This window comes from Rhinolophus ferrumequinum, chromosome 22 (assembly GCF_004115265.2).
Source record: "Rhinolophus ferrumequinum isolate MPI-CBG mRhiFer1 chromosome 22, mRhiFer1_v1.p, whole genome shotgun sequence".
In the NCBI taxonomy this organism is placed as follows: Eukaryota; Metazoa; Chordata; class Mammalia; order Chiroptera; family Rhinolophidae; genus Rhinolophus; species Rhinolophus ferrumequinum.
Window position 1 is genome coordinate 11,451,762 of NC_046305.1, and position 22,349 is coordinate 11,474,110.

Below are 22,349 nucleotides of genomic sequence, written 5' to 3' on the forward strand. Positions count from 1 at the left end.
TCCAAAACTGAACTCGCCATTTCCTCCTGTGTTCTCAATGTCAACAAATGGCAAATCCACAAATTAACCTAGTTTGCGCCTTCTCACTCAATGTCTAATAACAACAAGATCCCTTTTTAAGAGATTCTCACCGACATGCTATGCCCTCTAACAGGTGCATTGCACGTGTAATTTCAATATCCGCATGACCCTCTAAGGAAACCATTATTTTACCAATGAGGAAACTGCAGCGATTAAGCTAAAGGCAGAGCTGGAATCTGAACCTAGGATAGGCTAATGTCAAAATCCTCGTTCCTTCAACAATATCAGGATGCTCTCCAGTCACTGAATTCTCTATTTCCTTCCACTTTCGTTCTCTCTCAATTCATCGCCTCCACTGCTTTGGTTCAAGTACCATCACCTCTGGCTTGGATTGCTCCAAGAATCCACCCTCCTGCCTTCTGACTAGGCTTGACCTTGCCCTTACCCCTCATCCCCGCTGCTACCAGAATGAACTTTGCAAATGCCAAGATGATCATGTCATTTCCCTACTTAAAACCCTCAATGGCTTCCAACAAATGTTGGAATTCTCCAGCATTTTCTGGACTCATCTCTGCCCACCCCTACAGAGTCATCTGCCACCATTCCCCACACACATCCTCTACCCCACAGGTACCATGCACAATTCCCTGAATGCATCGTGCTAGTTCCCATTTCTCCGTCTTACTAGAAGATCCTCCCGCCTTCACATCCCTCTTCCTCTCATCAGCTGCTACCAGCCCTTCCAAAAGTCAGCTTAAAATGTCCACCTTCTCCAAGAAACCCTCTTTCTCTGACACCCACAGCCTCAGAGGGACGCCCCTGTGGAGACGTCAGTCTTTCTTTCAATTGTTCATTCATTCCAGAAATGGTTATTAGTGCCTGCCGTGGTCTAGGCATCATGCCAGGTACTGGCATGATAATAATGAACCAAGTAGACACTGTCCCTGCCTTCATGGGGATTCCAGTACATTAGGAGGGAGCCATTAGTCCAATAGTGACACAAGTAAATGACTAAGCGTACACTGAGGTGTGTGCTATGAAAAGAGAAGTCTGGAATGCTACGAGGCCATATACCAATAGTAGGGGAAGAGGAGCAACATCTCCTGAGGGACAAAGAATACTTCCCTAAAAAGTGGCATCTGAATTTAAATTTGAAGTGCAGAGCCCTACAGTAGAGGGAACAACAGCAGCGGCAGAGGCTGTTGAGTGAATTGGACCTTGGCAGGTTCCAGTAACGGGAAGGATGAGCGATTTACTCCTGAGTCCGTTCACTAGTCTACAAGCAAACACTTGTCAACACCTTACTCTAGGGGACTTTGTAATCCCAGCACCTTGCACATGGTTTTTAATAAATGAATGAGTATATCCCACGTTTGAAAACCATGGGTGGAGGTATCATTTTTTTAAGTGCAGAACCTAACATATAAATACCTTGGCCTGAAGGACATTTGTTGCCACATCTATCACTGCAAGGCCTGTGGCTCCAGCTGCTGCCGTCACTAGAACAGTTTCTCTGTGCCAGAGAGAGGTGAACGTTACTTCAGAAACTACAAATCATTCCGCAACATGACTTCATGAATATTTCAAAACCAGGACATTTTCAAGCAAGAAGAGAACTTAGAAACCAATTCATTCAACCCTTAACGTACGTCCATTCTCCAGTTTTCAGGGCTGGGTGACGGCTAGATCAGGGCTAATTAGGTCATTTCGAAGACTTCCCAGGAAAAAAATTCCTTAATCTCTCTAGGCAGCCTCTTCTTCATGCCAGTGTCAACCCCTCCTTTGAGATACTCAGAAATTCTGTCCTAAAATCATACTCATACTACACACTGCCAAATTTGAGACGGCGATATCACGTAATAATCACTTCTCAACTAAACCCATCTCCCTGGGGTAATGCTGAGTCTCTCTGAAAAGATCAAAGGGCACAGGTATACTTCAGGTAAAGTGGGAAACTTCGGTACTTCTGAGTTTGAAATACCTCACTTAGGGCCACCCAACCAAGCTTCAGAGAAACAAATACTACAGGCCTCCATTAAAACTAGAGGGAAGTGAGTTTAAATAAACGAATTCTCTAAACTTTAAGGTTCTGTAGGAAGTGATACCCAGAGTGGTCAAGTTTGAGGGAGGTATTTCCCGAAACTCATAGTGGCCAAGTTCACAGTCGATCATTCCTTCTCAGATAAAAGGATATCCCCACCGTGACCAGACCCCCATCTCCAGTCACTGCGTCCCTTTGGCCTTTACGTAGATAGACTGCCCATGAGCTAAAGGTCAGACAAGGGAAAGGACCTCAAGGGGGCAAGACCTCAGGCACTTCTGATATCATAGAAGGGTCCTATCTAGCCTTCTGTTGTTTACACAGTCCTTACCCAGGTTGGGTACGTGCCCGATGCTCCAGAGCCATAATCGCGGTGCCATAGGACACAGGCAGGGCAGCAGCTTCTCGGAGGGGGACCCTTTCTGGAACCTGCCACAGTGCCTAGAAAAGAGATAACAGTGACTTAGGGATTAAGCACATGTATCTATTCATAAAGGCTGCTCAGTAAATATGATTTAATTAAGTGACTGATTTGCTAAGGGAAACACATGTCAAGAACCAAGCCCAGTGGAAGTCAAGACCAAGCAAGCTGTGGCCAAGTTCAAGATTTGGGTGCATCAATCTTCAAAAATCCTAGGGTTGCATCTGCTCAAGAAGGAATCAGTTTATGGAGACTGGAACACAGACCACTGCACTATAATGGGTGAATTGGGTATTAGGTAAATTTTACCACAATAAAGCTGTGAGGAAAATTATGCACTGTTCTCCACTAGGGGGCTCCATTCACATTCTGCACAACCTGATTGGACCACGCTGTCTGGCTCTGTTCCCTGGGCTCTCTTTCACAAGTTTCATGTGGAGAGAAACCATTTCTTCCAGCTCAATGCCTCAAACCAGTTTTTTTACCAAAACTACCTAACTGGTCCAACTGGACAGCCAGTCAGTTGCTCCAGGACTCACAAAACAAAATGCTTCTACATTAAACCACTCCACACAAAGTTCTGTGCAAGGATTGTCACGCCAATATAGAAATGGAGTTTAGCAGTTGGAAGAAAGAAGTGCTTGGCTGAGAAACAAGATATGACCAAAAGAATAGAAAGAAAAAGTGAGGCAGGGAAGAAGGAGAACAGGGAATGAGGGATAGGTGGGATTAAAGAAAAGAAAGGAGGGGAAAAATCCCTAAGCATTAATATTGAGAGGAAGGGATACCTTCTGGTCAGCGATGTATTCTTCAGCCATACTATTAAAGTCACTCACACCAATCACTCCATCTCCCTGAAGAGAAAATACCATTAAGGGCAGGTTCAAACGCATGGCCTTGCCATTTATCTCTTCCTGAATTAATCTAAAAAAGAAAGAAAATCTTTCTTTCGGACCCCATAAGACACAGATTTGCCTTAATTATCTACTCAGAGTTAATGCTTAGTAAATAATTTAGCCACTTTCTCAATACCCCCACCAGGTTGCCAGGCCAACCTGAGCACATTTTGGACAATGATATGGGTATCAATTAGAATATGAATTTGGATATGATTTAGAATCCTAGTGTTAATTTCTTTCACAGGAGGCTCCAACCTGAGAATTTTCTCACTAACTAAAGACCACGGTACTGCCTTTTATTAGTAATAAAAGGTGTAATGAAGCCAGGAACTTGCACTGGCTTCCTTCTCCCAATTCAGAATTTGTTTCTTCCCCCTCTATCTCAGTTTCCCTTTGGTGTTGACTGGCAAAGACCAGGAGAATCAAGACCATTAGCTACAAATAAGTTAGCACATTTCTCATAGCCACACACATCAGTTCTCCAGATTTCAACTAATTTACCTCTTTCACTGTGCTGACATCCTTGCCTGTCTCCAATACTGTCCCAGAAAACTCCATGCCTAAAAGAAATTGTTTAAAGATTAGGTTATCTATAAAACCCAGCACCATGGAGGTGAGAAAATCCTGATCCACAGCCCACCTACCAGCTTTCTGTAGCTGAGAGGGTGTAAGTGTTCCTGACCCCCCATCTAGGATAGAGGGGTGAGAGTGTTTACCCAAAGCACAAGAAAGTGAATTTAAGATTTCACGACCACAACCTAAAAAGAGATAGCAGTCCCATTCTCACCAGGACACAGATGAAAATTTCAACAATGGGCGAAAGCACAGGGAATCACAGGTATACAAGTACATACTTTGGACCCTGATCACTGAGGCCTTCGGCTCCTACAGCACCCCAATCACAATGCTCATCATACTACATTTATCTGTTGGCATGTCTCCTCTTCTGGATGATGAGACCCTCAAGGACAAGAACTGTATTTATTCATATAGTACTTGGCTCACATGTATGAACTGGTGTTGTCTGCCCTCTTCCACCTCTGAAATTTCTGAATTCAGTGATCATACATTTCCCACTTGAGCAGCCAGAGGAATAACTGAATTGAATATGACATCTTCCCCGCACCCAGCATTTCAGCAAATACAAACAGAGGGAAATGGTTCCAACTGTTGAGATACAACCAAATACCCAGAGGCCAAAACATAGCAACGATTTCATAATCACTGTGTCCATAGTACACATCTGTATAGATAGGATATACATGTACCATATACATGCTGAGCTATTCTTACATCTCTTTCAATAAATTTCAACAACAGAAATCAGTCTTTGTCCACACATTCAGAATCTAAATGTAATCAGATTGGGCATAATGCAAATCAGACAGTGGGCTGCTAGAAATGCATACACTTTTTTTCATCTTTCTGATCCTTTGATATTAGGTTTCTTTGGGAATGTGTTTGTGAGGACTGAGAGTTTTAGCTGAAAACAGATGGTTGTGATCCTTAAGCGAAAAAACAAAATATAGGCAATATCGAAGAATAAAAGGGAATGACGAGGACCAATGATGATTCAGATCAGAATTCTTGTGAACATAATGACATGTGAACATTCAATGTGCTCATTTATTCATTTTTAAAGTATTTATTGAGCATCTACTATAAGACACTTACAATGCTAAGATGGGGAAGTATAATGAGGGTAAGACAGTCACAGAAATTTCCCTCAAGGGGCTCACCCTCTAGTGCTTCTAATTAGTGGTGAGGTTAACATGTCTGAGATATCACCAACAGCAGACAAGCACCACCCAGTAGTGTCTGAGATGAAGCACATGGTTCTGAAAACTGTATCTTCTTTTCCTGCAGCAGTCACTTGACCCCTTCATACTCACCAGGTGCGAAAGGAAGGTGGGGCCTTTCCTGATACTGACCACGGCAGACCAAAATATCAGCAAAGTTAACTCCACAGAAATGGACATCAACTCTGACCTGCAAAAGAAATACAGTAGAGCAGTACATATTTGTGGAGACAACGTTCATTCAATTAGACCAAAATATTTACTGAAAACCTACGATATGCTGGGTACTGAACTAAGTGCCAGTGTCCAATCTTGTGGCAAAATGGATAAGATTCCTGCCTTCATGGAGCTGAAAGTATGGTACAGAAGACAGACAGTAACCAAATAACTATGAGAATTTATGTATTAAATTACAACTCCTACACAAAATGTTAAAGATAGAAATATCTGGTACTATGAAAGCACATAATGAGGGGGATTTGACCTTTTGGGGATGGTCAGGAGAAATCCCTGAGAAAGTAATACTTGAACTAAGAACAGCTAAGAGTTAACTATTCAAAATGAGTCGGGGGCGGGGGGGGAGGGCCTAGCACAGCCAATAGCAATGGCATGTGCAAAGGCCCTGTGGTGGGCACAAAAAAGAAAACCACCAGGCCCAGACCACAAAGAGAAGAAACAGATGGGGTTAGAGTGCAGGGCCCACACCCTCCAAGGGCTTGTAGGCTTTATTGAGGATTTCAGTCTTCAAAGTGGAAACAATGGGAAGCCATTAAAAGATTTTAAGCAGGAAGGTAACATGGTCATCTGTTTTAGGGAATCAGGAATCTTTTTGGAGGCTAGTCCTAGATCCCCAGCGTCTATGTCTCATGACAGTGGTAGAGCTGAGGCTGGTCTGCAGCAGAGTAGCCAGCAGTTTCTCTAGACCTTGTAAGCCAGGGGTTCTCAAAGTGTGGTCCCCAGATCACCAGCATGTGTCACTTGGGAACCTCAAATTCTCAGGCCCCGCCCTGACCTACTAAACCAGAAACTCTGGGGACACAGTTCAGCAAACTGTTTCAATAAGCCTCAGGTGATTCTGATGCAGGCTAAAGTTAGAGCATTACTGTCCTAGACTAACTCATCTCAAGCAGAGCTAGGAATTACAGGAGGAAATAAAGGCTGAAAGAGTCCACGTCATTTGTTTTGTTTAAATTTCCATTTTAGTACAGAGGTACGTTTCCATATTGGTGAGAAGATATTTTTATCAACAAAATGCATTCATTCAACAATGCTTTAAGCATCTGCCACGTGCCAGGCACCATTCCAGATTAAAGGGATTTAGTGAGGGTAAACTCACATAGTCCCAGCTCTCATGAGCTAATTCCTTACATAGTCAGCGTCTGGGCCAAGAACAGAACAAAGGAGCCCAGCCTTCAGCCATGATGCGTAGGATACATTAGTTGTTGACATTTGACAAGGACACACATGACCTCAAACCACTCCACCTTGATTCAAGGATGATTCAAATATAAACCTCTTTTAGCACCTAGGTCCCAAGAAGCAGATTGGCTGCCATCATGTGCTTACCCAAATAATCCTTTTAGCCACAGTCTGTGTTAGTGACACTTCAGGGCTGCAGCCACATTTCTCCTTCTCACCAGTCGTCCCTGACACTGGGGCACCTTGTCAGAGTTTGTCATTCTCCACGGCAGATGACATTGTGTCACCAGAGTGGTCAACCCACAAGGCCCAAGTGACTTCCACATTTTACTGGAAATGTGCACAATCCTAAACTAACCCCACCCCAAATCACTGCGGTATGCCAGAAGAGGGCACAAGGAACATATTCTGAAGGAAATACAGGACGTTGCTGGGCTGGTTTGGGGGAGGAGAGTAGGTGGAAAATGAGATGCTGACACCAAAGAGGAAGCAAAGGATGGGGTCCATGTATCTGTGTTAAATCAATAACTTGCAGGTGGTTATGCAAAATCGTGTGAAAAATCAGAATTCTCTGTTTCTAAGGCAACAGCTCTGGGCCTTCAGAAAGAGGCCTCCATTTGTGTTTTGAGGAATAATCTTTCTTTAGCCCTTTTGGCCTTTTTACGAATGCTATAGAAGGGGCCCTTGTAGCCCAGAACCAAGTTGCGCTCCTGTGGCCTGGTCGCCCCCTAGCTGAGCTCTTGGGATCCAGAGGACCTGCGGTGTGTGTGGTGGCCAAGGGGAAAGTGAAAGGTCACCCTACCTCGTGAGGCCGGACAGGGCGGGGGGCGACCTCCTCAATGGCCAGGGGCTGCTTCAACTCCGTGCACAGCGCGGCGCGGTAGTAGCGGCCGCCACACGGCCCGGCCCTCCTGCAACACGGTACAAGGAATGGGTTACTCGGGGCAACCCCCGTGGCTGCCTGTCGGGCTCAGGGAAGAGTCGGGTTCGCACCTGCAGAGCCACACCCGAGGGAAGCACCGTCCCCAAAGTCCCCCAACCGCCGTCGCCATGGTCACGCTTAGGTAGTCGTGAGAGGCCAGTGGTCGGACCCAGACAGGAAGAGCAGAGAATGCTGGCCCCGCCCCCGACATGCCGGGGAGAGCGGAAAAGTGGCCGGGAGGCATCCCGGGGCATGACTCCACTCAGGCTGGTGGCAGCCAGGACCGTGCCCTGGCCAGCCCGCCGGCAGGGCTCGCTGCACGGACCCCGGGGAGCCTGAGTCCCTTCGTTCCACAGGCTTCCTGGAGGTGGAGCCCGCTGGGGAGGAAAGAAAACGAGTAAAAGGAAACTGATTACCCGAGATTAGCCTTTGTTGGCATTTTTCTAGCAAATTTGGGAGACTTTTAAAATCCCACTTGGCGATATAAGAGGGGTTCTTGGGTCCTCGGTGCGTGCGAAATCCTAAATGCGTAGGAAAAGGCTTTAATGTCTGCATTCAACACCTTACTACGGTTCAATTCTTACCAATTTTCTCACACTTTCAGGACCATTTACACTGAAACTATATGGTTGCTATTAATTCAATGTGAAATGATCCTAAACAAGTCTCAAGAATACTTCCAGTGAAAGTCAGGCCAAAACCTGGTCGTTTTCATAGTTCCCAGTGCCTGGTTTATGCCCGGCACATAAAGGATGCTGAATAATTGATTCATCGACCACATAATTCCTAGGTGAACAAGTATACTATGGAGAAACTGAAAACATAACAACATAATCGGTGAGATATTATAAAACTGGGTAGACCTCTGTTGCAACACTAACCAAATATTCACATACTGGCAATGTAAGAGAAGCATGTATTATCCTTGGAAGTATGTTTCAGGGGACAGGTAGCTTAAAGACAGCATAATGTCCTTACAAGACATTTGGTCAGAGTACAGCCTCTACCTACCACCCGTTTGTGTGGCTTCTGCATTGACACCTGATGGCTGCGCATCCTAGTTTCTTCCTCCATAAAGTGAAAGTGTTGGGCAGGATAATCCCCAAGTTGCTCAATTCTGTTTCTGTTTTGTGGTGGAAACAATCGTCCCAGGTAGCAAGTGACCTGGAAGGAATGATCAAAAATGGAATAAAGGAAAAATAGCAAATGTGAAGTAGGAATGAATTTAGGAGATTATGGTCTAAAGGCTTTGGTGGGAAAGGAATCCAAGAACCAGGTCCCCACCACAAGTATGCAGCAGAGGCCACTGTTTTCTTAAGAGCACTCAGGGAATCTGAAGTCATTTTAGGCCCTGTCGCCCTTGGATGGAAACTCATGCCTACAAGGAACAAGGACTAGAAAGTGAGAAAATGAAAAAAACAATTATTTCCAATGAGACACTTTTGTAAACTCTTAGTCATTAGGCACATAAAATCAAACCAGGAATAATGGAGAAATACTAGCATTATCATAATCAAAATGAATATTCTGGCTGCCAAATAACAGTGAGCAATAAGAAATCTCAAGTTTATGAAGTATGAAACCAGGATTGATGGTTCTGAGGATGAAATGAGTTGTGTCCCATTGTTACATGTGGAAAACGTTTTGTAAAATATTAGGTATTTATACAAGATGTAAAGCAAGCAGTTTTTAATTGAGCTCCTTGAAAGCAGCAACCATACTTAATCTCTTTTATGTTTGCAGTACTTTGCACAAGGCAACACTTACAGGCATTTAATATATGCTTCTCTAATGAATTGTTGAATGAACCCTCCATTATCTAGTATCAGTTTTCCAGATAATTGGAAGGATCTTTAAGCATCAAGTCTTTCATTTTTGATTAAGTATTTCTATGGAAATTTTTTCTATTGTGGTTTTTATAACATCCTTGTCATTTTCAGGGACTATGAGAATCAGTGAGGTTGGAGAAATGTATCAATACTGCATTCTACATTTATAACCATATCTGAAGAAGATAGTAAAAGTCACTTTAAGAAGAATCTTGGAGGGAGATGAAAGTATCTTCGGTAATTGAGGTGATTTTAAGCACTTATATGCAAAATAAGTTTCACATTTCCAAAGAGCTTCAAAGGTAAGTGACAGGCATTTGATAGTTGCCATAGTAGCAAAAGAAATATTTAGTCTCTCCCTCAGAGTGCTGCTGCCATCACTCTATACTGTCTAGTTTTTGTTATCGGTTCTGGTTATGTTGTTTTATTGGAGGATAGGAAAAGTGAACAGGAAGAAAAAACTCGAACCCTGGAGAAGGCCAAGCACCTAAATCTGAACTGTTCAGTCCACTGGGAAGAAAGAGAAAGAATCCCTAACTGCCCTGCAAACCAGTTTGAGGGCTCATTAGGAAGTAAAAGAGTAACAGATGACTCTTCCTTCTGGTACAACTCACAGGAAGAGATAATATTTAACATCCAGAAGCTGCTGGAGGGCTGAGGGTGGAGAAGCAAGCCAGAGCTGAATATACAAGCAGCTATGTTTTCAGAGTAATAGACAAACAATATATAAACAATGTAAGCACCATACAGAATTATGCAGAAAATGTAAAAAGTTTTTTCCCACAGTTTAAATATTTTATCCAATAGCTCGTCAGAAACTTGAGAATAGACTTTGTTTCAGTGGCCCAGCGTTTACCACCACATCTAGCACATGCCAGTAGCAAGTACCCAGTTTGTGAGGAAAGTAGGAAGCAAGGAGCCCCGCGAGCTGTGTGGGAGACCTACCAGCACATTACCATCTAAAGCCATGTCCAAAAAACTGTAAGGAGTCGTGCATCCCCTTCTATGACTAAGGGCACAGCTGCTGGGCATAACCTGACCTTTTTTTCTGACTAGTTCAGTACAGTAGTCCCCCTTCATTTGCAGGAAACATGTTCTAAGACCCTGCATTTTTTTCCAACACATACATACCTTTTCACTTAAGGAAGCACTGTACGGTGTCGTTCACATATCCAATTTGTCAGCATCACTATTCTTGCGCGTTGGGGCTATTAAGAACAATAAGGGTACTTGAACGCAAGCACTGTGACACCGCAACAGCCGATATGATCAAGGTGATAGCTACGAAGGGACCAAGGCATGGGGAGCGTCTACAACGTGGTTTCGTACTTGCGTAATGGAGCAAGACAAGGCGAGATTTCATCCTGCTGCTCGGAAGAACGCTCAATTTAAAACCTATCGTTTCTGGAATTTTTCATTTAATGTTTTCGAACTGCAGTTGACCACAGGTAACTATAAAACCACGGACAGCGAAACCACGGGTGGGGTTGGGGGGAACTCTATTGCACTTGTCTTCTGCCGCAATGATGGCCTCCAAAATTCCTGAGGTGTGTGAGTCGTTTGCCTTTTCATTGAATGCCCCAGATTGCTTTTTCAGATGATCGCATTTGGATTTAACTTTTATCAACCTCAGAGGTGAACTTTGGCCATTGATATATGTAGTATGTATTGACCTACTCTATTCCAAGAACCATGTAAGATTTGCTACGTCACCTATTTGCTCCAACACTCAGGAAATCATAGAGTTTCCGAGCTGGACTGGAGCTTCAGGATAATCTAATCAAACTGCTTCACTTACAAGTGAGAAAGCAGAGGCTCACAGAGAGCCTGGCCGAAGGTCACACTGAAGGTTAGTGGCAGGAGCACCATTGAAGATCTGGCGTCCCTGATTTCTTGTTTGCTTCTCTTTCTACCAAGCTCTGGGTTTCACTAAACAGTACGAATAATAATAATAATAATAATTCACATTTTCAAAAATTTCACATCACTGTCACCCAAATTACTTCATCCTCCCAAAGGTGAGAGTAATAGTTCAGTATCATTACATCTATCACTCACTGATAACTTAAACCAGTCACTAAGTGCTTTTGCATTATTTCTTTAGTCCTCACATTTGTCCTATTACTAGGATACTATTATTTTTACTGTTTTCTAGATCAAGACTGTAGGCTGAAGGAGGTTAAGTAGTTTGCCCAAGTTACACAGCTAGGAAATGGAGCAGTTCAGAAGTTCCGTCCCTGCCTGATGCCAGAGCCCCAACGACAATATCCGGCCACCCACCGGGCCTTCCTCACAACCTCCGGAGCAGACAAAGAAGTTATTGTACCTCAATTTCAAAGCCAGATTAATTTTATAGGAATTTTACTGTAGTTCAAGCCTAGAAAATAGGTGAATTCCCTGAAGGAGAGAATGTAGAGAAAGCAGCCTCCAGGGACACTGGCAGTTAAGGGACAAATGCAGGAAGAGAAGCTAACACATAATTAGGAATGACGAGCCTATTCCATGTAGCTGTGAGCCTGAAAATGTACTGATTTCATTTAAATTTAAAGTATAGTGTGTAAGATTAAAACTGTGGTTACGTAAAGTAGTGTACAAACACACACACACACACACACACACACACACACACACACACACACACGGTTTTAATGAAACAATTGCTGACTGGGTTGTCTGGTTACCAGTCATGACTTAAGCAGATACAAGCAGGCATTTGGGCTAAATTCCTGGCAGCCAGATGGACCAATTTGGAAGCAGTGGTGACTTCACGATGGCTGATGTGGCCCCCAAAACTAACCACCAGTATTTGAGGCAGGGATCTTTTTCCTCCTTAAACTTGTCATTAAGGGACAAGTTTACAAGGTCCCAAGCATTCTGGCAACTTTATGAAGCCTTTCCAGCCCCACCTTCCCCAGAGAGAACAAATTCTTCCCTTCTGTGTGTTCCCCCAAAGAACTTTGTGTAAACCTATATCATGTTGCTAATCTCATCATATACAAGGTATTTATCTGCTTATCTATCCAAGCATCTAAGCTGTGAGCATTGTGGATGTTCTGATGATAACAGTAAAATGAAAAGATTTGGGGTCTTGGAATCAGATGTTCCTATGTTCAATTCCTGGTTTAGCCACTTACTCATTGTGACATTGGGAAAGTTGTTTAACCTTTCTGAGCTTCCATTTCCTCATCTGTAAAACAAGCATAATAATACCCATTTCACGTGGTGGCTGTGAGAATTAAATGAGGTCAATGAGTACATGGCAGCACTCAATAAATGGCAGCTCTTATGAAGACCATCCTTGCCCTTGAACCTTTAACCATCTAGTGGAGAGAATCACGCATAAAAATGTCTGTGATATGTCCTATGACAGAGGGCTGTAAAGGGGGGCTGTGAGAGCACAGAAAAGGTCAACCTATTCCATTCTGAGAGCATCATTTCAAGAAAGGCTTCCACAGTGGGGATAAGGAAGAATTAGCCGGGCAGAAGGCACAAGTATGTGTATCCCAGTAAAAGGAGCCATGGAAGAACTTGGCATTGGTCAAAGGGCTGTAAGTGGTCAGCTGTGACTGAAGTTAGGGTTTGAGCTGGAGAATGAGGGATGAGGCTGGAAGCAGGTGGTGGTGTAGAAAGAGCACAGAAGTAAGCTTTGGAATTAGGCAGTGAGAAACTCCAGCGTCACCACTTTCCAGCCATATATCCTCAAGCGCGTGACTTCTATCTGAGCCTCAGTTTCCCCATTTGTAAAATAATTGTGATTCCATGAACCAATGTATGTAAAGTGCCTGGCACAGAATATATGTTTTTTAAAATAAGTATTATTTATCTCTGTTCATCTAGGATAAGCTTAGTGGTTGGCCCATAGTATATACTCATTTGGATTGAATCAATGGAAGGATGAATGAATGGGTGAGTTCATTCACTTAACACATATTTATTAGACACCATTCACGTGCTGGACACTGTTCCTAGTCACTGGGGATACAGCAGCGAACAATACAAACAAAAATTTCTGTCCTAGTGGCACATGCAGTTCATGAATTGAGATGGAAAAGGGGCCACTGGTGTGTGTGAGGGGCAGTCTATTTCGAAGCCCATGTGACTCCCAGGCTTATCTGATGAAAAGCTAATAAACTGACAAAGCAAGGTTCCAAGAGGTCGTGAGTCCCACCTCCTTTCAAGGAGGAGGTGCTTATCCTCTCCCTTAATTGCTTCTCACTTATCAACCCCCAGCATCCTGTTGTGATTCAGGGGAACTGGTTAGTTGTGTTGTTTGGCAGGAAGAAATGTCAAGGAGGGCTCGATTCATTCTTGGACTCTTAAGTCTAACATGATGGCAAGAGGAAATAGGAAAGCAGTGCACACAAAAAAGCTATGGAGAGGGAGATTTGCCTATCCCAACAGCCAAGTGATAAGTGAGCTCAAATACCTTGTGATGCATGCAGGTTTTATTTTAATAGCAGGATAATCATATTCTCATGTGTACCGTATTTTGCCGTGTATAATGCACTCCTGTGTATAATGCACACCCATGTTTTTTGGACCCAACTTTTAGGGGGAAAAAATCTTTCATTTCAATTTTTTAATTCAAATTTTTATTTGTTTACATTTAGGTACTTGTTTTTCTAGCATTTGTTTTTTAACATATTATGGTACAAGAAATTTTATGTAACAAATAATGACAAAACACAAGAACAGATACAAGGCACAAGAAATTTTACGTACCAGTAACAAACTTACAATATTTACACATCCTAGAAGGCCAAGAACTCTTTTCGTCGTTGCAAGTTCGTTGTAAGTTCAACTAAACCGATTATCATATTCAGGGTATTATTTTGCATATGGATATCGTTATTGATTTCTAGAGTTACACTTTAAATTCATAAGCATAAATAAAATAATTAAAAACATTTATATAGGTATGGAATTAGTACTACCCATGTATAAGGCGCACCCTTATTTTTCCCTCACAAATTTGAGCAAAAAAGTGTGCATTATGCACTGCAAAATGCGGTATATCTCTTTACAAAGAGGGTTTGCCTAGGGGCTCTCATTTAACCCCTGAAGGACTCTACAAAGTAGGATTTAGCCCCATTTAATCCCATCTCTCTGCTTTAAATTAACTCCTCCCTCTCTACTGCCTCCTTCCTCATGGTAGAAAACTATGCCTAAGTTTCAATCATAAAAAAAAAACAACAAAAATCTTCCTTCAATCCCTCACCCCACTCTAGCCAATGCCTTATTCGTCTCCTCCCCACAGCCAAGTCCACTGAATGTTAAGAATATGCTCATTGGCTCCCTTGCTTTCCTTCCATTCACCCTCCTAAATGCCACTGAAACTGTTCTTGCTAAAGTCACCAGTCATCTCCTGTTTGCCCAGTCCAGTGGATGCTTGTCACTCCCCACTGACATTGGCCTCTCTAGCATTTGAAGCCAGATTCTGCTGGTTCTCCTACTTTTCAGCCCATACCTTCTCAGTCTTGTCCGAAGGTTCTTTATCCTCTGCCACCCCTTTCATGTTGTCAACCAGGGTTTTGTGGACCCTAAGAAAAAAGATTCATTTGGTGTGAACCCCACGAAGGAACTTATCTGCTGAGATGGACTCCCCATGGTCAACCGAGGTCCCAAATTTTATAAATAATAAGAGTATAGGGGCCATTCACTGACAGGGGCTCCTCATGTACTCCGTATATTGGGAAAAACCTCAGACTGAACTCTCAGCTTCCTGTACTATTCCCCACTTATTTACACCTTCTGAGTCAACCACTGCAGGGAAGCCCAGCCCTGTTTTTGTCTTTCAGCCAATGGACTGAGACCTGCCCCGTCCAATCAGAACTACACAACTATATCCTCATTTGCATATATATCAGCCAATCAGAACTGCTCAGTGATGACTAGCCAGAGCACATGAAACCAATCAATCAGAACTGCATGATTCAGACCAATCAGTACTGTATGAATTTGGGAACCTCATTTGCATAAAATGGCAATTTGGAACCTGGATGGGAACTTTCTCTATAAAAGGTGGACTTCCCTTTGTGTTGGTGGAATGCACTTTCACTTTCCACTGGAGGCTGTGTCTCCCTGTTTTGCAAATTGTTCAAAGTCTCTGTTTTCTAATATTCTTTGGGGGAATTTTTGTTGACAGTTCTATCACCCTACTGTCTTTCTCATTCTAAGTATACTCTCTTTTTTTCTTCAAATTCTCGCTCAAGTTTCTGATTTGTAAGGCCCTTCCTAACCATCATCTCACCGCCTCTCACCTTCACCCTGTTCTCCCCCATCTCCAAAATGTACACGATCCCCTCCTTTTGCTTTCATGGCAACTTTTTTGTAGCTTTAGTAAAGCACGTATCACATTATGCTGTGACTGTTTATGCCTCTGTCTCCTCAGGAAATTATGAAAAACGTCAGGGTGGAGCCAGTGCCTGGCCCAGGGCCTGGCACATGGTAGTCACTGCGAGATTTCGGGGTGTTTTGCAAATACTCAAGAGTCAAACAACTAGCAAGTTATAAAGGCAGGGCCTACACACTAGTCTTCCAACTTTAAAGGATACAGTGTCTCTACCTCAGCGCCAAAAAGAGCCATGTTGCAAGTATTTCATTGTAAGTGCCTCAACCCCAGCACATTATATTAGGTTGGTGCAAAAGTAATTGTAGTGTAAAAGGTTAAAAATAATTGCAAAAACCGCGATTCCTTTTGTACCAACCTAACATAAATCATGGGGCAAGGCAGAGAGGTAAGGCTTTCCTTTTCCCCACACACATTGCCCTGGCTACCAGGTATGGAAGGATTGTTTGGTATTTGCAGCCTTCCTTTTGCAAACTCCAGGATAAGACAAGAAGGAAGAAAAAAAAAATGGAAACACCTCCCATCCCTTCCTCCCAGCGGACAATCACCACCATCACTTCCTTTTGCGCCAGGAGGCAGGAAGCCTATCCTCGCTCCTGAAATTCCTGACTTGAGAGAGGTAAAGAGTGACTTAAGACACTCTGTCACAGGGCCAGCCCTGAATATGTTCAGCAGCATCCTGAAGTCATCCTCCTGAGGAAACTTTCCTAAGGTGGCCACAGAGACCCCCTTCCCCAGGAATAAAGCTTTCTAGGGAGAGGCTCTGAAATCAGACAGTGTGTGCATTCACCAATTACAAGCTCAAGTTCCACCCAAATACACACAATCAAAGGCTTTACCAAGGTCATCATTACATACGCAGGACCTTCCTGCTGTTTGGGCAACATTTTAGTGCTGCAGTGAAGCAAGATAAATGTCCATCCAAGCGGCAAGGTAAAGACAGACCCACTCGGCAGTGACTTTTTTCGACCCGATGACTCACTTCGCCTTGTCATTTGTAGTGCTGCAGTCTGAGAGGGGGAGAAGGAAACGAAGAGGAAAAAAGAGTGGGCTGTATTGTGCATGTGAGTTGTCTCCCTACTTCAGATGGCTTTTTAACAAGCTTTCTCATTAAGGACTCTGTGAGCCTATGCTTAAAGTTTCCCACACAGGCAAATGAGCAGGACGGAAATGATATGGCATCAGGCAAACACTTCATGTTTTCTTTTTGAAAGATACAGTAATACGGAGGGGGGAAATATGGAAGAAAACATTGTTATTTGTGAGAAGAGAGATTTAATAACTCTTTTGCCCAAGATAATTTGAAAATGAATGATGTGGTTGTACCCAATCCCCATGAAAATATTAATGTTCATCAATTATTAGAATATTAGAATGTATCAATGATAGCATTTCTGTATTCACTGGTTCCTATGGAGAGAAGTCATTGTCCTGTGCTATCCTAGCCCTGGGTTCATATTTCTGGTAGGGCACTCATCACATTGCACCAGAGATAACGTCCCCTCTAGCATCTGACCCCCCGCGGGGGAGGCCCTCAGCCTTACCTAGCCTTCCTTTGCACTTCCACGGCCCAACACACTGTCCAGACACAGAGTAGACACTTAATCGATGTGATTTTACCATTTAACTGAATTCATTAGATGCTATTAGGACATGAAAAAGAAAACGAAAATAATTAGCCCTGAGTACTAGACTGCAACTCAGAGTAATTTATCACCTTGCAAAGCTCAACAAACATTTGGAGGTGCTAACAGCCTCTAATTAAAGCAGCAGCCTTCAATGGAAATGATCCAGAGGGAGGAAGACAAGTTGTGGTGGGGATGCATTTTTTTAAATCATTGACGGACATCGTCTTGGGTTTCTGAATAGGAATTAGCTCTTTTGACCGTAGAGAAAAGGATGGGGTTGTTGATTTATTTATCTTTCCAGTGAGTCTGCTTAGCACAACATCAGTACAGAATGCACAAAAGCACAATCTAGCTGTTGCCTATGTTCAAATCGGTTGTCCGGCAAGCCTTCCCTCTGCTTGTGTGGCCTAAGGAATGCCTCATTTGCGATGAGTCCAGGGACTTCCAGAGGTGATATGTGTAAACAGTCTGCCACAGTGTGGGCCATGGAGTCTGCTCCATAGAAACCAGGTGCCCATCGTCAGGAAGGGCACAAAAAGAGTAGAATTGCCCCGCCGCTGCAAAATAGACATCAAGAGAAGGTGACTCAATTCTCCCTAACACATCTGTTCAATGGTCCAGCATTGTTATACTGCTGACTGTTCTTAGGTGTGTTGGGCTCTACTTCAGACGAGAGGCCTAGGCCATCGCTGTGTGTCTCTCTCTGTCAAGTCCACGCTTGAGTCGTCAGCAAGGAGTGTGCAATCCATGGTTACTAGCAGAAAAATGAGACTGGGTGTTCTCAAACTGTCTACCTGGAACACTATTTGGTTTGTTTTTTTTGATGAGCATCACTGTTTCACAAAGTGTGACCTGAGAAATGTGTATCAGATCCCTGAAAATGCCAATTAAAAGGATTGTTTTCCCAGCTGGCTTGGCATCCTGTAGTTTTATCAGGCTCCCCTACGATCCTGCTTCCTACTGAAGTTCAAGAGCCTCTGGCCCTGGCTTCTGACCTAGCGGTGTCTTGCAGCACTAGAGGGCCCCCTGAAACATATTTTCCAGGGCTGTGGGCTTCTGGCTCCTGCCAACCGACCAGAGCTGTGGTGTCCACATCGTTCTGGGCTATGGTTTCCAAGCCCATCCTGGAACCACAATTTCCTTTATGAAACTGACTCCAATTGCCACATCACCAAATATATCTAGCATGCATTTCCACACAGACACTGTAATAAATTCAATTTCTACAGACTAATTAGACTTGAAGTCATCCTGTGTTTATTCACTAAACACACATTGTATACGCAACAACATTAGGTATTAAAAGGATTGACTCAAGAAGGCATTCTTCCTACTCACAAGAGAAATGTGGGAAAGATAAGGCATAAATATGAAACCACTTGAAAATAATTATAATTCATAGTAAATCTATTTTCAAATCAATAAAAAATGGAATAAATTATTAAATCTGACCCTGATAGGGACCAGTATATGCACAGACAGACAAGCAGCTCCACCAATGGCCCAGAGCTGACTGGGAAAACTGCACGCTGGGATCCAGGGGAAGGCGTTGTGGAAGAGGCGAGATGGGACAGGGAAAGGAGAAGGGAGGTCATGGCTGCCCAGCCATAACACACGTCTTTCTAACTCAGAGCCCTTCCTCGTGTCTCAGCAGACAACTGAAATGAACATGGTAGATACAAGTCTGGGAAGAACCATTGGATTTATTGTCATATTGGCTTAGTTTATTCAACAAGTATTTGTGGGGCGCTACTGTGTGCCAGGTACTGGCCATGTGCTGGGAAGACAGTGGTGGGCAAGACAGATGCCTTAGTGCTGCCCTCAGGTGTTTACAGTCCAGTAGGAGGGACAGACAAACACACAGGTAATTACAAAGTAGTACGTAAGTGAGAGGTGAAGCAGGAGGTTTGTGGGAGAGAAACTTGACCCAGTCAGGGTGGTGAAGGCAGTCTTCCCTGGGGTCGAAATGTTCAATAGAAGAAATGAAAGAATGACTTAGGAGCAACAAGAAAAAGAGTATTTGAAAGTTGGGGGAAAGAGGAAGCAGATATCTGAGGAACTGAAAAAATTCAGTAGAGCTGTTGGAGTGTGTGTGGAAGGGAGCTGGGGAAAGTGTGCTAAGCACCACAGGGGGAGCAGTGCAAGCAGGGGCCAGCTCATGAGTCTTGTGAATCCTACTGGGGATATCTGCACATTATCCTACGGGCACTGGGGAGCCCTTGAAGGGTTATGAATAGGGGTGACACCGTGATCAGATCTGCATTTTGGGAGGAGCTGCCTGTTCCAGGGTCAGTGCTATCTTGGTATATTAACAAACCAGCAAAGCCAAAGGAATCCGTCTTTTCCTTTGATTGGACCTCTCTAGTGTTCTTTCTCCATCCTCAATCACCAGCTTCCTAGGAAACCCTTTAGAAACAACGGTATCTTTTTAGGGTCTGCTTCCCATGCCAGATAGCAGAGGAGACAGGACTAGCCTAAGAGATGTGACTGCTATAAGCTGGATTACCCATCTTGGGGTACCATGTGGTCCTTATGAAAGGTGATCTTTGCCAAAGTGGAGAGGGACACAGGGCCACACCGTATGGAGAGGAAGAGTGGTCCAAACCCCATTTCCTGGTTAGATGCCCTAAGCACCTCCATGGAACTGGTTAAAGATCACACAGAGGGGAAACAACAAACGTGAACTGGTGCACAAAATGTACATAAAATATACAAAGGGAGGTCTTATCTACATAGGTAAATGCTGCTTTATTACTCTTATTACTGATTTATGATTCTCATTTGGCTCACACATCAAAACGTAAAGCTCTTAATCAGGCCTCCCATCCTTATCTACTTGGTAGCCAAGAGGCAGGTGATGACGGTAAACCTTAGTGACCAGGAGAAGCATAATACTAATGCGGCTGATTGACCTTTCTAATTAAAGCCTAGTCCCTCGATTGTTTGCCTAGAGAATAATCAGGGAAGCACTTTTTTTTTTTTCTTTTTACCAACTCCACCCTTAGGCCAGTCCCAGAGCGTCCTGTACTAACTAGATTCTTATTTCCTAAAATGGAGGCCGTATGGAGAACAGGACTTCGAGTAATACAGATTCCTCAATTCCGGTCTCTGTGACAGGGGGGCCTCACACCCACCCGGTTTCCTTTCCGTCAGAGTAAGGAAGAGCCTGTGTGCAGAGCCTGGAGCCTCTGGGCACAAAAATAGAATATTTAAGCATTTGGATTTTCCTTTCCTGACAGTGGGCTTACTCAGGAAGAGGTACTTAAACAAAGATTTTTTTTCCTCTGTGTGTTTTTTGAAAAACACATTGAATGGGGGCTGCAAAACTGTGGAGGAGAGAGGACTTGTCAGCCCCCTTCTCTCTGGTCCCCAAACAGGCTCAGGTGAGTGGCCTTGTCCACCTGAATTCCTTTTCTGCTCACACCCTCCCACGCCCAGCATGCTGCCACACTCCTTTGCATGTCCCCCACTGAATCCTAAAAACACCACCGTCTCTTCCATTGTTGGGCTTATAACTGAGACTTCCCACACAGTGATATGAGGAGACATATGATTCAAACATCCCCATTCCAGAAATATTATTATAGTCTCAGGAAAAAATAGGAGCCTGCTCTGTGTCTGTCACCTGAAATAAACTCCCAGTTCCTTCCCTATTGCTCCCCAGATGCTCAATTCTGAAAAGTCTTCCGGCTCCTTTGGCCATCCCCAAGGTTCCTAACCCCAGCTAGGGACTGAGGGAGAGGGAGGAGCAAAGGGGCCCTCCGAAGGGGGCCACCTCAGGGTATGGGAAGCAGATGCTGGTCACGTGGCAAAAAAATGTGCCAGCAAACCTCTGCGACTCCCTGGAGAATCCAGAGTTGGTGTGTCTCTGCGGAGTTCAGAACAGCCTGTATGTTCTCTTCTCCCTGTTGTGTGCCTGGCGCTTCCCCAAAGAGGTATCTCCTGGAAAAGCTTTTCCTGTGAGGGGTGGAGAGCTTTTGTTCTCTGGGAAACATGGTGCCGCTAATTAAGAGCATTGTCCTTTGAGGGGGGACGTGTCACAGACTGTGCTTCCACCAGCGGTGAGTGTACCTGTCTGATCACTCTTGTGATGATGCCCTTGATCCCTCTGCCCTGCTGGGCTAACCATTTTGGGGGGAGATTGTGATAAAGCCCAATAAAGTGAAAATATTAATAGATACATAAAATGAAATCTCTCTCTCTTTTTTTAAAACAATTTCTCTGCAATGAATTGGGTTTCTGTTACGAACTCATTTCAGAGAAGGACTCTGCAATGGTTTGGTTTTGGACCCTTACCCACCTGGGACAAGCTGAAGGCCACAGGGCTAAAGCCATATTCTGTTTCACCTCGTTTTCTACATAATAACGCATAGGCATGCAGATAAGGTGACATTTTAGCAACTATTTGGACTTAGCTGTTGGTTATCAGCATAAAAGTAGTTCAACAGCTCTTAGTGCTTGATCTGAAAAATAGGAGTGGCGTATTTGATAGCGTATTTCAGAGCGTAGGATCCAGCACTGCACAATTCTTAAAATATCGTGTCAGTTATGATTGGCCCCATAGTGGCAAATATAATTAGGAACAAGCTTTGTTGAGGCAGCATTCCGCAAGGTGTATCACTTCCCTGGTTTGCTCTCTCTGGATTTCAGAATCTCCATTCATTAAATGCTGCACGTATTTATTAAGCATTTACTATGTGCTAGGTAGTGTTCTGGGTGCTTGGGATACATCTGGGAAACAAAACACACACAGATTCCTGCCCTTGTGGGGTTTATATTCTAGCCAGGTAAGAGCAACAATAAACAAAACACATTAAATAGACTATACATTTAAGGAAATAAGTGTTTGGGGTGGGGGAAAAAAGGGAGATCAGAACAAGAGCAATTGGGAGATTTGGGGTGAAGGAGGGATACTGCAGCTGGAATCAGGTGATCAGGGAAGACAATCCTAGGTACGTGGACATATTTATATTTTTTTTCCTGCATATAGTTTGAAAGTAGACAGAGCCAACAGGATTTGT

At 43.7% G+C, this 22,349-nt stretch overlaps 1 protein-coding gene across 2 annotated transcripts in view; it reads right to left on the reverse strand.

Annotated features, from left to right (window-relative positions):
• The window catches only part of LOC117014365 (quinone oxidoreductase-like protein 2), a 44,840-nt gene extending 37,070 nt beyond the window's left edge, over positions 1–7,770 (reverse strand). The window contains exons 1-7 of one of the 2 annotated variants that reach the window (XR_004421501.1): positions 7,594–7,770; positions 7,403–7,511; positions 5,275–5,371; positions 3,884–3,942; positions 3,272–3,337; positions 2,394–2,503; positions 1,453–1,534 (exon numbers count right to left, since the gene is read on the reverse strand). Coding sequence is in view for 1 of the 2 variants with exons in the window: in XM_033092137.1 (XP_032948028.1) it covers positions 1,453–1,534; positions 2,394–2,503; positions 3,272–3,337; positions 3,884–3,942; positions 5,275–5,371; positions 7,403–7,511; positions 7,594–7,766 (696 nt within the window). In the remaining variant the exon portion in view is untranslated. The remainder of the gene's footprint in view (positions 1–1,452; positions 1,535–2,393; positions 2,504–3,271; positions 3,338–3,883; positions 3,943–5,274; positions 5,372–7,402; positions 7,512–7,593) is intronic. The other variant, XM_033092137.1, reaches the window with a different exon arrangement.
• Positions 7,771–22,349: the final 14,579 nt, after the last annotated feature.